At 34.2% G+C, this 17,900-nt stretch overlaps 1 protein-coding gene across 3 annotated transcripts in view; it reads left to right on the top strand.

The window, feature by feature from the left end:
- LOC149562001 (phosphoglycerate kinase, cytosolic-like) overlaps positions 1–17,900 on the top strand; it is a 271,433-nt gene that overhangs the window by 211,380 nt on the left and 42,153 nt on the right. For all 3 annotated transcript variants that reach the window (XM_089825544.1, XM_089825543.1, XM_089825542.1), the window contains one exon: positions 2,015–2,113. In XM_089825544.1, the coding sequence (XP_089681670.1) occupies positions 2,015–2,113 (99 nt within the window). The remainder of the gene's footprint in view (positions 1–2,014; positions 2,114–17,900) is intronic.

Raw genomic sequence — 17,900 nt, 5'->3', positions numbered from 1 at the left:
ATCTATGATAGGGTATGTGGGTGAGTGGTCATGACCATTCACCCTTATATCTTAACATAGATTAGTTAACAATAAAAATTGCTAATGCAGATTGGTTAACATTACACCAATTCATTATTGTGTATAACTCACACATAATACTTGCATGAACCGTAATGCTAAAAAAGGACAACATTTCCAATCAAACCGATAATTATATGAGATAAACAATGGTTGGCATCTTCAACCATGTTGATAATCATATGAACATGTGAACTTTTATTAATGAAATAGATATACGAGTGCATTAGTTGTAGTCAGAAAACAATATCAGAATAGCGGCAAACTTATGTATTGACAATATGTATATATACATATCAATATGTAAGTCATATTGGTATCTATATATGCATACAGTTCAGATTTGTTAGTCATAGTGTTTGTCTAACCGAAGTTACATACTTTAAAAGATCCTAGAGAGGTTTTGCCTAATGTGTCAAACTTGTATGGCTGTTTTGCAAATCTCAAAAACATGAAGGGCCCAACCCAATGCTTTTTACATGAGAAAATTATCAGAAAATAATATGCAAGTAGAAATTTTATAAAATGTCTAGATCCGAAAAGTAAAAATTATTTTTGAAAATAAATTACCAAAATAGCAGATTGGCCTACCAAGCCTGATTTGAAGCTCTTCTTTGCTATGAATTGGACTTTTTCCCAATATAGGAAAATCTATAGTCAAAATTTACCATAACAACCACCGAAACACAATAGCAAGGTCAGATCTTGCTCTAGACACTCCCACAAACTTCTTCACCTTCCAGATCTAAATCAGGACCCTCCAAAATTGAAGCAAATAGTTTTCTAATGGCTATGTAGAGACACTCCTATGGCTCTAATACTATGTAAGAATTCTGATATCGCTTTGAGATCATGTAAGAGTTTACTTAAGGCAAAGAATGAAAATGCTAGGATCTAGATGCTTAATTGATAGCACATTGAGAGAGACAAAATGATATCATCAATTGATCGATTCAATAATGATCAAAATAATAACAAATGCTCAATTGATTTTCAATGAAGATATGCCTGAATATATTGGCAATATATAACTAGGAGTGATGCAAGAGGTAACCAATCATCTACACAAGGTGGAATCACATGTCCGACAGTGTGGATCATCCTCCATTTTGCAACAAAGTATGTGCAACAATGAGAAATTTCTCCTCCACCATGTGCTAAAATGAAATGCAAACTCCTATTTGTCTACATGACAACTAATATGAAAATGCATTACCTTGAGTAAACTTAGGTAAAGTGTAATTAGTGAATATATAATTACATCAACAAAATCAACTCAATTAAATAAATTTGAACAGAAATGGAAAAGAAAACCATCTGGAATATAAATGGTAAAACTTCGTTTTTATCATTTCATATTGCAATACCATGGTCCCAATTTGTATTGGATGGAATGTTGGCTGAAACATGTGCTTGTCAATGTTGAAGACTTGTGTATATGGAATTGATCATCAGTTATTAGATCCACTTTGCTCCATAGATGACATTTTCCCTCAATCTTTTGAAATTTAATTCCACACCAAAATTTATTCCTTAAATTGTGGCTTCTTTCTTTTGTTATCATCCCTTATTACATTCAATGATTAGTTCATGGTTTAAGTTGACTTGCAAACTGTAGCTTGACTGCCAACGATAATTATATGCCTTTATATGCTGTAAAATATGAGCTCATCTCTTGTTTTCAACTATTATAGAAATGCCATGATGTAGTGAAAATGTTGATTTACAAGATGACCATTCATTGCAGGTGTAGTTTTTAAATTGCAATGGTTTTGTTTTATGGTTGATAAAGTATCCATGAATGAGAATTCATTTTCTTGAGCAAAGGATCTCCCTTTTATACAAGAAGTCAGTCTTCATAATATCATTTTGTTTCCTTGGAAAAAACTTAAAAATTTATGCAACAAAATCAGAGAGTTGGAAGTTCCAAAATAAATGTATGTTTCTTTGGTAGTGTCCAAATCCAGATTTTGTTGATCCTGAACATCGGTGGAGGATGGTACAGAGATCATTGATAGAAGCAATTGTAGAATTGATTTGTAAAGACGGCAAGGTATTTCTATCCTTCTGCGATTTTGAAAGGCTTTCTTTTTTTCTTAACATAGTATCCCATGACATTATTGGTTCTCAAGGTATAAATTTTCCATTTATGAATTCAATTAATTGGAGAAATTATATCAATTACTAGGCGATATTTTCTTAGGCTGTAATTTCTATGTTTCTTATGGCGATATTACTAGCTGTGACTGTTAGTTAATTGATGAAACATTAGATGTTTGGTTATGGTGCACAAAACATGCCAACTAAAATTGAACTTACATTATCTGTTGACGTTGTTATCTTACCACATGTTATATTGACTCAAGAGAGGTACTTTTGTTTAAAGTAGCTGCCAAAAATAAATTTAGTAGATGGAAACTACTTTGAGTATCATGACTCCTATGTAATATGCATTTTTGTTTACTGCAAAAACATTTTTGTGGTAGTTGTAATTAAATTAAAGAGGAATTTTAATTCAGTTTATACCAAGCTTTGGTGAACTTACTATTTACTTTTCGTATTTATGTTCCAAAGCCCTTGTATACATGGATCTGTTAAAACTTAATCCTATAATCTATTTAAGATCTCACTATCCATCCTAATGACTACTCGAACTATGTTGCCAAGGTTCAACATTTTTATTTTTGTATGGACATATCTGAATGTTTAATATAATATGATATATTTTGTTATATCTCTATTCTTTTTTGTTGTGGTGGTATCAAACCAATTTTTTCATGTATTGACTGCAAATTGTAAACCCTTTGAAACCCACTGCATTGAAGATAAAAAATTGTTAGAGAATCAAAATCGCAACTAGATTTTGATTTACTTAGGGTCATATAAATAAGATATCATGTTATATGATAGTTAGGCACACCATGTACTTAGTGTAAAATGACTATTATAATGCTCTAGTATTGTTGGTTATATGATTATTTTTAGGGATTTAGGTAGTTATAAACTTTTAAGTGTTGATTAGTGGATTATAAGGTTCCTGCTGACTACTGTCGGTCTTTCAAATAGATTACATATCATCAATAAAAGAGTATGATGTACTCATATCACTTTGATTATTGGTTTACCATCTCTGATCTTCTTATCTAATAAATTTATATACAAATGAATATATATTTCACTCTGGTATCAAATACGCATTGCAATCTCTGCTATTGATTCATGTACCCATTCTATCAAATAAAATTGTAAACATTTAGCGTTGTTGCCTTAAAGTGGATCATATTTGAGTGATTCATGATTGAAGATTCCAATATAGGAGAAAAGAAGCTGGAAGTTGGTCAAGACCATGAGATTAAGTGATGTTCATGGATCATCAAGAAAAGGAACAAAGGATAAGATTTGTAAAGAAAAATCTGAGAAAAATACAGCTATACGATTCCCAAGTTGGAACCTTTATTGATTATTGAATTAGGTTGAAAAATTGAGACAACCTTCTCTAAATGAGAATAGTTGGGAAACAAATCACATTCTTTCACAAAAAATTGTGCGAGTAGACATCTGCCCATTGAAAGGTTATTAGTTGAAGGAGAATGTAATATCCCATTTCCCAAATTTATCTCATAAACAGATTTGAATATAGCAGATGATTCATCTAATTTAAAACCAGCAATTAACCAGTAAAAAACTCAATTAAACTGACACATAATCCGTTATTGCATTATAAAACAACATTACAATAACAACAAAGAAACCCAATCTTACAAATAGCATTAACAGTCAGATTGGAATTACATAGAAAAGAACCTGTAACTACAATGTGAATTCACCCCCAGTGCTGAACCTGTTGACATCTAATCCGGCAAGAAGACTTTGAAGATTTCCATCCTTGGGTTCTCAAACTGAAAGGCCAAGCTTTCCCTTTTCTCAATGAAAAATCTGAAAATAACTCCAAATTCTAAGAATGCTCAAATGAACGAAGCTTTCCTCTTTTATGCTCTAAACGGCAACCCTTCAGTTCGCTATTCCTGTCCTTTCGTCTTTTCCTTGTTTGTCACCTTAAACCCTCTTAATAATATTAATTTGACCCATTTTATAACTTTTCATTAAGCTCTTTTGAGCTAAAATTAATATTTTATGAGTTTGACTTAACAATTCTTGAAGTCCCAAAAGGGGACATTACAAGTCCTCGCTACTCGAGATTGCTTTCCCTCAAGAAATCATGCGTCCATAATCCAGTACCAGGGTCCCATGTCTATTTGCAAGGCGCCCCATAGCTCATACTAGTAACTATATAATCAAGATATGCCAAACTGTAGAGCCAACAATAAGGATGCAAACTAGTCTAGCACTATGATCCCTGGATCCCAAATAAAAACCTGTGTGATGTCCCTGATATCACCAACTAGCTTTTGTAATGCATGTGCTCATGAAGAGGATAATATCTGCCAAATTTACCTCATAAACCATAGCACCCTATTGGAAAGTGTGGAGTAATCTAGTAGTAGGTGCCGTAAGAGTAAGCATCTTAGAAGAGAATGACTCAGTAAGCCATCCTGTCTTACCTCCATCAATTGTGTAAGGAAAAACACCACACAAACTATCCAAATTCTATATGCAAGAGAAATCCCTCAAAATAAAAAATACCCAAGCAGATCGTCAGACTCCTTTCGCACAATTCTGACCTCATCTTCACCGTACCCAAATTGGTGAAGAATATTAGTGGAACCCAACCAAGCTAAACTGCTAAATCTGTCGATACTCAGGTCCCAAAGAAAACCACTTTCACATCCATCGTCTGTAAGGAGGTACAAACCACTTAAGGAATTTGCAATTTCACCAGTACATCCAAACTTTGCAAGATTCCTACAAATATGTTGACTCTGCATATAACCCCACTGGTAACAACATACCATAACCACCTTGTGAACCTATATCTCCATGATACCCATGTGACATAGAAGTAACCAACACACTCGAATACATATCATTATAGTGAAAAACTATCTGGTGCTCCTGTGAGTTATCTCCCGTCTCAACGTGATTCAAATACTTGCAACTTTAAATACCATCTTGAAAAGATGGAAGACCTTATCCCACAATGGATGATACAATCTCTGAGTCAAGCCATACATGTGCCTCATCAAATCCTGTACTTGTGTGTCAAACAAAAAGTGATGAGTACACCTCGCTATATAATCTCGACCCTCATCAAAGACCTAGCATATAGTATAATCTGCCCACTGGAAGTGGATGAAGTCAACTCAACATGATCAACTCCCGTGTTATCATCACTAACAACTTTCTCAAAAGTCCTATCTGAATGTTGAGCTGGATTAGAATGTGTCAAATTTGATTTCTGATCCAACTCGGAAATCTTATTTGCAGCTTCATGAAGTGCCAATAAAGTAGCCTCAAGGGTGTCCTTGGCATTCATAAGCTGACATGTACATCTGTCCACTTCTCCTTCCTTCTTCTCTAGGGCTTCTAAGTAAATCTTGATTCTGATTTGAAAGATGGTGTAGGTAATCTAATTTTATTGTTCTCATTCCTTCCTTAATTACCTGCAAATGTGAGAACTCCTCTTGGAGTCCTTTTTGTCTTCTCTCCAATTGTTCCCTCTAAAAGTGTTTTTCAACCATCTCATAAATGTTATAAAAATGTGACAAAGGTGCAATAAAATTTTCTTCTGTTACTTTCATTTGATTCATCAAATAAGGTAAACTAATAGGTGTATGGGATAAGTCAAATGCATATGAGGTGGAAGAAAGTATTTCATCGTATATATCCATATCATCAATGTCATCTTTTATACTCAGCTGTGAAGAAGAATTAGGGGCAGCATTATATTAAAAAATAGATTCATTACAAGAAGTATCCATACCATATGTAGAGACTCGTAGGTGTGAATCAAAATCAGCATCAACACTCACAAAAGATATTAAGTCCTCATCATTGGCTGATTGGACAATCTTCTCCAAGGTGTTATCAGTGTGACCATCAAGAGCACTAGTCTTGGCAGCCTTGCAAAAGACCTCTACCTCCTTGCTACCAATCAATAGACGTGTACCATGTTTAACATCTTCTATATGATCATGAAAAGGCTGCAAATTAGTGGTAGTTGGTTGCTCTTCTTTTTCAAGACCCCCTATAAGCTTATTTTGGTCTGCTGAAAACTCCTCATACAAAGTTTTGCACCTGTCTTTTGCAAGAAGATCTTGGGCCAATTCATAATACTCCGTTTTTGCCATATCACTCTTGTTTTGAAGCTTTGGATGAAAGTCCTTTAATCAATAAAGGGTAAATTTTTTTGAACCTGTGGTGGAAGTTTGTTATACTCATGATACATATCTAGTACTTCAGTTCTTGATTCAAGTGGGAAATTGCTGGCTAATTGCTGCTGTAGCTTAATAGTATCTTTCCTAACTTTTTCCAAGCCACGTATTTTTCCCATCTTTACAATTGATGTATCAGTTAAAGACTCAACAATCCCAACGAACAATAGTCACCTAATTAAAATTGATGTGTCCCAACATATTTTAGAATGCCTAAAGGGACCTTCCAGCAATCAAATAATGGCTCACAACCACAGCTTTTGATCCAATATAACTCCAGGATCCCTATCACTATCCAAAGACCTTATCGATTTTCAAGACTGCCAATAACTTCAATCTTCCTTGGTACTATCCAGGTAATTGTATCACCCAAAATTTTCTCAGCCAATCTTGAACCCGTTCTCATTGCTTCAATTTAAGTCAATGTACCAAAAACAAGAAGTTATGTGTCCTTGTATATGTTTCTCTCTAGACTGGAAGATATTAAAAAATGATAATTTCAGATACCCAGATTAGGGGATGGATACTGAAAGACTACACACTATAAATAATTCTGAATTTCCAATAAGAAAATTTATGCCTTGGTCTCGGAATGATTGTCTACACCAATCAATGTTCAGAGTCATCCAATCATTGCATCTATAATCAATGTAGAACACTTTAATAGGCTCAATAGATCAACTGGATCGCAAAATATGATTTTCTCTAGCTTGATATTGTATAGATGCCTATGATAGGGGAGAAACTTCACCATACACGATGAATATGGATGTACATGAACATGTCTAAATCATCATGCATAGCCAACATTACAACATACAATAATAATGGTAAACTCTGAGAGATGAACCAACTCTATTTTTGTTGTAGCTTCCTAGCAGCTTCCAAAGTATGCCAACTAGTTTTGAAGAATAATTCTGCCCCTCTTCAGCCAACAAGGTTAATGTCTCTAGCCTTTGTGATCAATTCCACTGAGCATGATGTATTTGTATCCTTTGCAAATTCAGACACAAGCGTCGTTTCCAAAAACAATTTCGATCATTGTATTGTGGTGATGTGACTGTACTGTGCCTCAAGCCCAAGTAGTTCTAACCCGATTACCATTCACCTATGGAAGTGACTGATCAAAAGCACCAACTTCGTCTTTGTCTACCAATTTGGTGTAATGTTCCGACTGGCAGTGGGGCGAACGACAAGCAGCTTATTCCCAAGATGGATACAAAAATACTCCCACAAGAGATCCGTACGGATGAGAGAGGCAATCAAGAGGTGTCGTACAATGGCTGGAGATGTGATGCAGAAGTCGTACGGTGGCAAAAAATGACTGTCCAGAGTTTAGCAGTCCGTATGGGAATGGGAAGTAGTACAGTGTGCTGGAGGGTGCTCGTACGGGTACAGTAGGAAGGTGGTTGTATGGGGATTATGGATTAGGCATACGGTTAACTTGGAAGTCCATACGTCATGTGAGAAGACCATACGATAGACCACAAGTGGTTGTACGGTGACCACCAATCAGGGCATATGGTGAGCACAAATTGGCCGTACGGTGTTTTGTGAAGACAGTTCGATGACTGTTGAAGGGTGAAATTGGCTGTACGGTGAGCCAAGATAGCTAAAAGGTAGATGAAAATGGTCGTACGGTGACGTGCAAGGTATATGGAAGACTAATTGCACAATGATAAACTAAGTTCTTTGAATATGCACCAAATATAGACACAGAGATAGAAGATTTACCAAATAGGTATTGATATTTTCACATACAATTGAATCTCCAATTTGCCAGATACACAGATGTGAACTCCAATGGAATAGGGTGAGGGTTGATTCCCACTGAAACCATGCAAGCCAAATAGGGAAGGTCTTTCACTTCCAAAATGGCAAACAATGCCGAACTCCAATAGAAATCTACAGTACAGAGAGATATAATCCAAAGCATGCCTACAAACCACCTATGAGCTGTGCTTAAATACCCGTCGAGAAAAGCTTTCCGAGGGTGAACAAAGATAGCCGACGGCAACACAAACTACAAAAATAAAATAAAAATGGGTCCAAGATAAAATAAATCAATCAGCCTATTACAAAGATTAAATTATTATTTATTTTATAATGGGGATATTACACCTAGGTTCCTATTTGGTTTGTAGCGACAGTTTAATGCTGCAACTTAGCTAAGTATTAGAGAGAAAACAACTCTTGGGAAATGCCAAATAATCCGTGAGCATTCCTGAACTCACAGTAATAATATTAATCTTCAAAATGCTACATCTGCCTCAACAAATAACTCCTGCTACTGTTTGTTTGAAGCAAACCACACTCCAAGGACTGCTACTCTTCAAAATTTTAACTTGGGTTATAATGCTTGAGTATCTACAACTTGTCTCTGCAACTTTGTCGATAAGTAACACCAACTAAAGATTCCAAACATTAGTATTCCTCATGCTTTTCTGGTCACTCCCATTGCTCGCACTTTGTTTCCTCCTTATTGTGGTGTTCTCGGCTTGAACCTTGAAGTGTTAAGCCTCTTGTGTACTGCTTGCTTCACCTGATAGATGACTTATACTTTGCCGCAAAATGAGCATATCATTTTGACTCCTAATATGAGACCTCCTGGGAATGATAGGTTACTTCTAGCCAAATAAAGTTATGTTTGGCTTAGGTGAAATATTTAATTTTGTCATTTACAATTTCCTTTGCAGCACTTCCGCAACTATCGTTCCATTTATATTATAGGAATTATTTTCTGTCTCAACAGTCCTTGTCAAAATATTAATAAATCCAAACGATAGTATTCCAGAAATCGTTATTCCCTTTATTATTTTCAGTCAACATATGAGCATATAGTATAAGGTTGGCTATATATCGTTGGATAAATTGGTAAGCATCAGACCCACAAATAATTTATATTTGGACTTTAAATGAACAATCAACTTAGCTTGTAGCCCAAATAATTCAATCTTGATAATATACGACAACAATATAAGTTTTATGCAATACCAATGCCAAACTTTTTAACATTGCTATCAAAATAATTCCTTTGAAAACTATAGAAAAATTATCAAATTTCTTTGAAATCTAGTTGGGCCCACTACAATGTCATGATTATTTCCCACGGCACCAATATCACTTTACTAGAATCGGTCAATACTATTATCATGAAATAATAATCGCGAACGAACTCTCGACAATAAAAAATAATTTATTCAAGTTGTATAAACATATTCCAATCTATAATGGAAGCTTCAAAAATTTGAATCGTACATTGTCTTAGGGAGCGGCTGAATGTACCTCTCGTTATAGAGCCAATACGTTTGGATAAATGAATATGAGTTGCCAGGTCACAAAAATGCCATCAGGATTATTCTTCCTATTCATCCTTCACATTCTATAATGAACAATTAATTTCTATTCATGAAATCTTCCTAGTTGGGAGTCTGAAATCTTTTTATTTTTGCACAAACTTCACAAGATGTCAAGACCAATGCTTTGATACCACTTTAATATCTCGAGTATGTTTTCCAGAATTTATCTCATAAATAAATTTGAATATAGCTTCTAGTCTATGTATTAAGCAATGAATTAGTAAAAAACTCAATTAAAATGACACATAATCCGTTATTGCATTATAAAACAGCAATACAATAACAACAAAGAAACCCAATCTTACAAACAGCATTAACAGTCCGATTAGAACTACATAGAAAAGAACATGCAACTCCAATGGGAATTCCAATATGAATTCACATCCAATGCTGAACTGGGTTGATGTCCGATCTGGCAAGAAGACCCTGAAGGTTTCCATCCTCAGGCTTTGAAACAAAAAGCGAAGCTTGCCCTTTTGTCAAAGAGAAATCTGCAAATAACTCCAAAATCCATGAATGCTCAAATGAATGAAGCTTTCCTCTTTTATGGTAAAAAACGTGACCCTTCAATTCCCTATTCCCTTCATTTCATCTTTTCCTTCTTTGTTACCTTTAACCCTCTTAATAATATTAATTTAACCCATTTTATAACTTTACATTAAGCTCCCTTAAGCCAAAATTAATATTTTATGAGTTTGATTTTAGAATTCTTAATCTCCCAAAAGGGAACATTACAGAGAAGTACTCGAGCCAAGAGTGTATAAAAGAAAATCTGAAGGCAAAACAAGTATGTGGAAGGATGAAGCCAAAGAAAGAATTCAGGACTCCTACAGACTTAGAGTATGAGAGAAGCACCAAAACAATTGAATCAAAGATCCCTAGCAACTAGATTTCAGGCATTAGGTTTGCATTAGAACTAAATCATGATAAGTCCTGGTTGAGAAAATTAAGAGTTGCCCAATTTTATAGGCATTCAATTGGAGAATCTTGTTAGGCACTAAATGACTTGTGAAATAATTTTTACAGCAAATGGGCTAATAAAATAAACAAATATGGCTACAATATTTTCCAACTGCCCTATGAAGTGTAGTGATTTTATTGGTATAGAAATTGACCAAGTCTCTTGAAGCTCATGTAAGAGATTAAGGATGTCCTTTGAAGAAGAGCTTGAATCGCTTCGTGATGATAATGAAATAGTAGTAGACGATTATAACACAAAAAAAAAGGGAAGCTCAAAACAAACAAGCTTTTAAAGTTAGAAAATATGGTTTATTGAAGGTCTACTTTCATTGATAATAAAAAAGATGAAGGTATTACCATCCTCTTCCTATTCAAAAGCTTATGATTGGGTAATGGACATAGCAAAGATAAAATGTCCTAAAATGTCCTCATGCAATAAAATAAAAATAGAGGAAGATGGAGGTTTGAATGACAATAGTGACAATGAATCTGAAGTGTACAAGCAGTCTTGGGGACATGCTTGGAATGATGAATTAATTGGAGGTAGAGAAAAATACCAACAAAGGAATTAGTAAATCTGGTGTATTGAGCACAAAATTGAGGGGCATACAAAAGGTAATTTTCTTAAAAAGATGTTTTTTGAGATCTCCAAGTTATGGATCATTAGGTAAAGGAGCATGTATAGAATTTAAGACTTGGGAGTACATAATTACATTTTACTGAAAAAGAGAAATTCACCTTATTGAAGCATATAATGGATCTCTAGGAAGTTATCAAAATCAACGAGCTAGAAGCCTAATGTAGTAAAACTCAAAGGATGTTTGATCGTATGTCATGTCCCAATTTTAAGATAGAAGTTTAATAATAATTAGATAATACAATATAAAATTATAAAAATAAATAATAATTAAATATATAATCTATTATCAATAAAATAATATTTATATAAGATTTAAATAAACTAATTAAATAATAATAAAATTATAATTAATGAATACATAATTATAATTGAATATGAGACAAATTATTGTGAAAGTATACTACCTTTCTAAAAAGGATTTAATAATAGATAATAATAAATATGAAATAAATAAGTAAATAATATAATAATAAAGAATAATATAAAATTAACTAAATCTAATGAAAAGTCAAGAGATATGTAATAAAGAGATGTGACTCCTTCAAATCGATATATAAAAGGAAGGTTAGTTTACTTTAAAAAGAGGAGGAAAAAGGAGAAGATAGAAGTTAAAGAAGGGTTGATGGAAGATGAAATGAATGAGAAGAAAATAAGGAAGCAACTTTTTCAAAGGTTGCAATGATGAAAGGATGTCTCTTAAAAAAGGTTGTAATTATGAATGGTTGTGACTCTTCGAAAAAGTTGTAATTCTGAAGTGTTGTGATTTTTCGAAAGGATTTTAATTATGAAGTGTTGTGACTTTTTGAAAGGACTATAATTATGCATATTGTGATAAGAAAAGAAAATATAAGGAAGGTCCATTGCGAATTATGTTTACAATTCTTTAACTATAATTATGAATTTATTTATTTTCACATGGATAATTTATACATACACATTTATACTTGTATATGTAAATATGACACACATGGACTTAATGGTTAAATATTTAAGATCAAGAGAGTGATCTTAATATGGCATCGCCTTCTTGTATCGGTATTAGAGGTTAGTCTCCATCTGATCGACACAAGCGAGGATGATATATTCTTGAAGGCCGGAATATTTTGTTGAAGGGCAACATATGCATATGTGATAAGGGCCATGGATAGATGATATCTCTTCCAGGAAGGACCTTAGAGGGAGCACTCCATAGAAGACGGAGAAGTAATTGAGGATGGTGCTAGAACTGATATTATATCCGGTCCTGGAGATCCTTGGAGAGTTAGTAATCTTGATGTGGAGACATTTTTAGTGTTGGGGTTAGGACAGAGGGTAGAATAGTATAGTAAAACTTATTATTGTTTAATTTTGACATTTATTTTGTAGGTATTACTTGTCCCAAGCTAAACCTAATTGTGGGGACATTACAATAGTATCAGAGCATGATCTTTCCATCCTATATAGGGTAAAATAGGATATAGGAAAATAATTCATATAAAATACTAAAGTGGAAAGGCAATGGAGATTGGAAGAGATTCAATCATATCCATGACAATAACTTATGAATTTGGACAAGAAGATGTACATCTTTTAATTCAATAGAAGTAATTAATAATTATCTATGAGGACAAGTAGTATGAGACAGGGCAGATTGTCATGTCCTTATTTAAAGATAGAAGTTTTATAATAGTTAGATAATACAATATTATTAAATAAATATACATTAGGCAAGAGCCTACAACACAATGTTAAATTGTGAGCCTCTTAATTGGGAGGTCTTGGGTACAAGTCTTATCGAGCTTCATAAATAATTATAATAATTAATATTGGTTTCGGCCTCTCATCGATCCAAAAAAATCATATTAATATAAAATAATAAAAATAAGAAATAATAATTAAATATATAATTTATTATTAATAAAATAATATTTATTATAAGAATTAAATTAACTAAATAATAATAAAATTACAATTAATGAATACATAAATAAAATTGAATATAAGAGAGAATATTGTAGAAAGTATATTACCTTTCTAAATTGAAATTAATAAGAAATGATAATAAATTTGGAGTAAGCAAGTGAATAATATAATATAATAAAGAATAATATAAATTAACTTAATCTAATGAAATGTCAAGAAATGTGTAGTAAAGAGACGTGATTCCTTCAAATTGATATATAAAAGGGAGGAGATTTATTTTAAAAAGGGGAGGAAAGAGGAGGAAAAGATAGGAATTAAAGAAAGATTAATGGAAGAGGAAAGGAATAAGAAGAAAATAAGAGACTTTTTCAAAGGTTGCAATAATGAAAGGATGTGACTCTTCAAAAAGGATGTAAATATGAATGGTTGTGACTCTTCGAAAAAGTTGTGATTATGAAGTGTTATGACTTTTGAAAGGATTGTTATTAAGAAAGGTTGTGATTATTTGAAATGAAGGACATAGATGACAAATGAAACAAGGTGGAAAGTAGGTTGAATTACAAGTACCAATCAATAATGTATTAATGAGATTAAGCATAATTCATTGCAGGACCAAACCACATGTGCTAAGAGAAGACAAGGTAAGGTAGGTGCATTCTGAATTATGTTTACAACTATTTAATTGTAATTATGAATTTACTTATTTTTATATGGATAATTTATACATATGCATATATACAAATATATAGTTGTATATGTAAATATGAGATTCTAAATAAATGGCTCACATGGACTTAATGGTTAAAGGTTTAAGATCAAGAAAGTCCCTTTCGAGGGAATAGAGTAATCTTAATATGACATCACCTCCTACTATAGGTATTGTTGGGTGGGTATTTTGCAACTGATGGTTTTGGGAGAATCCAATTGCAAAACAGGTAGAGCAGCCACAATGTATGAGACCAACTCTCTCCTACATAAAAGGCAAGGCTCTCCCTTCTCGTTGTTCCTTGGATCAACCTAAGGTAAGAAATAAGTTGAGAGATTTTGAAGGGTGTTACCAATATTCTTTCCTCTTAGCTTTCAGGAAAGAATCCACTTACCGACAGAGTGAGAATCCACTACAGTTCTATCTAATAGCTAGAAACGATGATACTGATAAACTAACACCAACTCAATGGCTGATTGAAAGCCTACCGGTTTGGCTCTAAGTTCGGTTCATCTAATTTATAAGAAACATCACTACCATCGAGGTGCAAAGACTTCTAGAAGTAGATGATTTCTATTCTATAACTTTTTTTTAGTTTTAATCTATTCTATAAGACAAACCTCTACCATTGGGGCGCAAAGGCTTCTAAAAGTAGGGAAATTCTAACTATTTTTCATGAATTTAAGATGGTAACACAAGCTATAGTCAAACCTTCTAGTCTATGTATTACCGCAACTGCTCCCGGTCAAAGCTTCGGCTCCAATTGCTTCTTAACTCACTGTGATCTACGATTAATGAAAGATCCCCAATATCGGAGGTTTTGGAAATTGTTGTTTGTTTCACAATCTGAGTCTTTGGCTAGCATTTGGCATCTCTGGAAGACTTTGTTCAATTCTGAATTTTTTATTTTCTTGCCAGTTTTTCAATTGTTTTTGGATTTTTGAAGATATATGCATAAATAAGAGATAATTAACAAACAAATCTGAACTACTATGATAAACAACATTCATTATTGAAAATACTTGACAATCTGAAAATGCCTCAAACTGTAGCAAGAATAATAATTAGATTTCTGCATTCAAATAGAGAGACTGGCAATGTTGATTGCTGCCTCAAACACTGATGCCTCAGCTGCAACTAATGGTCGCCCAGCTGAAAATGGGTCTCCCACAAATGCAATGTTGTCTAGGAAGAAATCAATTGCTCCTCTGATCTCATTCTTACCAATATCTCAGAATTTAATCACCCAAAGACTTGTTGAGGTTTGCGTTTTGACAATCCAGACTTGAGGGTTTCGTCCCAAGCGACAAAATCGCCTTCCAAAGCAATTCCAAATATCATAAGCTTCAAATGTCAAAAGATAATGAATAATTAGGTCTTCATCTCCTTATAACTCCTCCCAAGAGCAAATCAAACTCTAAATGAGAATTACACTTTGCACTTTATAATAAAATAACATTTTCCCAAATAAAGGCATCTAGGCTATAGGAAAAACATTACTTTATTAAAATGTCATGACTCAAAGCAGCAAAAAGTCCTTGGATAGTGAAAATAATAAATAATAGTTCAAGACCTTTCCAATGAGCTATAACGCAAGGGCACATCTGACCAAACGAAGCCATAGTCCCCTTATTACTCCAAAATGGCTATATAAATAGCCTTATTATAAATTATTTAAATGCTAATTTGAGAAATATTTAAATATATTAAAATATTCCCTATTTTGCCTTTGAAAGCCCAAACCAACCAAATTAATGTGAAACTGACCATGTAACTTGTCTGTGACTAATACCGGATGAGATGGGTCAACTGGTAGTCCCTTCCCTATAATCTAGGGATGCTCCTAGAAACTAGGGAACACACTATCATCTTGAAACTGGCCATGGAATGGTCCTGTGGAACCTCACATTTGGAAACTACCACATCCTCCTAAAATGTTGGGTAAAATCAAGGAACTGCACCCGACTGCCTATAAAGTCAAGCTCGGTCACTGAATATCCTGTATGAGTCTCTATCCACAATTGCTAGCCTACGAGACCCTCACGATAGGCTAAATCACATAACTTTGCTAGTTAGATGAAAGAGGGGACATGACAGTCCTCCCTTCTAGGATGCTTGCCCACAAGCAACTGCAATGTTGGGTGTTGCAAAATGGATTCACCCTCCCAAGTGTTATGCTTTATGAGTAGACCTCTCCAGTGTACCAAATACTTTTGAATTACCCTGTTTCTCAGTCGTTGTTCCCTCACCTCAAGAATCTCCTAAGGAACCAAAGTCAACTTACCATCCTCATCCAAGGTAGGTAAATTAGGTAATGCTATAATATGCTGCCCCAGTGCCTTTTTTAGGCATGATATGTGGAGCACATTATGAATTCTACTATCAGGTGGTAACTCAAACTTATAAGCAACCTCTCCAACTCGGTTGAGAACTCTGTAAGGTCTGTAAAAATTAGGTTTGAGCTTCTCACCTTGCCCCCCTTTAAGGGTGCTCCGTTAGTAGGGCTATAAGCATAGAAAAACCATGCCATCCACCTCAAATACCCTTTCGGTCCTATGCCGCTCAGCGTACATTGTCGCTGATTCTGTGCATGTTGTAAGCTCTCCTTGAGAGAACTGATCATATCTTGTTTCTCCTGTAACCAATCTTGTGCCAAAGGAACTCTGTTGTCACTCAAAGCCAAATCAACAAAAGATAATGCATCATAGTCATAAAGAGCTCTAAAAGGAGACATATCAATGGACATGTGGTGCGTAGTGTTATAACAATACTCGCCTATATACAACCAACGCACCCATGCCTTCTTAACCAATACCACAAAAGAAGCATAAGGACTAGAGCTAGGGTAAATGAACCCCATCTCTAACAACTCATGAATGGTCTTCTCAATCTCATCATTGTATGCTCTAGGATGACGATAGGGAGTGGTGATTACTGTCTTAGCTCCATCCTCCATCTCTTTCCCATGCTCAAATCTTCTATCAAGAGGTACACTTGGGGGTATATCACTAAACACTCGGCCATGTCAATCTATCACTGACTGTATATCAACATGAAATGCCCTGCCCTCCTCAGGTGTAGGTGTCTTGGACTTCACATAACAATGTGTAGCTGTAATGTCCCCTTTTTGACAGGCACTAGCTACTTATTTTATTTTAGCCTTTATTTTCCTCGGAGGCTAAAAAGGAAGAAATAAGGGGGGAAAGATATATTAAATTAATTACTTACAAGGTTACTAAACAATGAAATATTAAAAAGTAACTTTATATTTAATTGATTTAATATTAAAGTGACTAACATAATAAAATATCAAAAGGTCACTTAAAAGAATAAAGTGCTGGATTCCCCTAGAAGCTTCTTGGAGTTGCTTGTGAAATCTTTATAAGGAGCCTTTGGGGGTTCATTTTACACATCTTGAGTTGCATATTCATCTATTTTGCTGAGAGCCTTAGTGCTTGCATACTTGCCTGAGGGTTTGAAGACTCTAAGGTGCCAATTTCGGTTGTGAGATATCAACCCTAGTTGGGAGTGGAGGAATTGGTATTCAGCCACTTCATTTGTGATTAATTGGGAGATAATATTTAGTGATTTTTGTTAAACCCGTACATCTAATTTTTGACATCAGTTGGCAAGGAGGAAGGTTTCAGTTTTCGCAACGGATCCGAAAAAGCAAAGTGAAAAAGCAGAGCCGAAAAAGCAGTTGGAAAAAGCAGATCTGAAAAAACAGTCCAAAAAAGCAAAGCGAAAAAGCAGAGTCAAAAAAACAGATCCGAAAAAGTAGTCCGAAAAAGCAAATCCGAAAAAAGAAAAGCCAAAAAGCATGTCATCTTAGCTACTTATTCCAGGTTCTTTTGGTATTTACATTTGGCAATTGTAGATGGATACATTTGACAAGTAATATATGTCTTTTTGTTACCAAAGTATTTAGTCATTGCAAACAT

This window comes from Cupressus sempervirens, chromosome 4 (assembly GCF_028749045.1).
Source record: "Cupressus sempervirens isolate cs-2001-9-10 chromosome 4, ASM2874904v1, whole genome shotgun sequence".
NCBI classification, from domain to species: domain Eukaryota; kingdom Viridiplantae; phylum Streptophyta; class Pinopsida; order Cupressales; family Cupressaceae; genus Cupressus; species Cupressus sempervirens.
The sequence above is the reverse complement of the archived record's forward strand: the minus strand, read 5'-3'. Positions and strand labels throughout refer to the sequence as shown.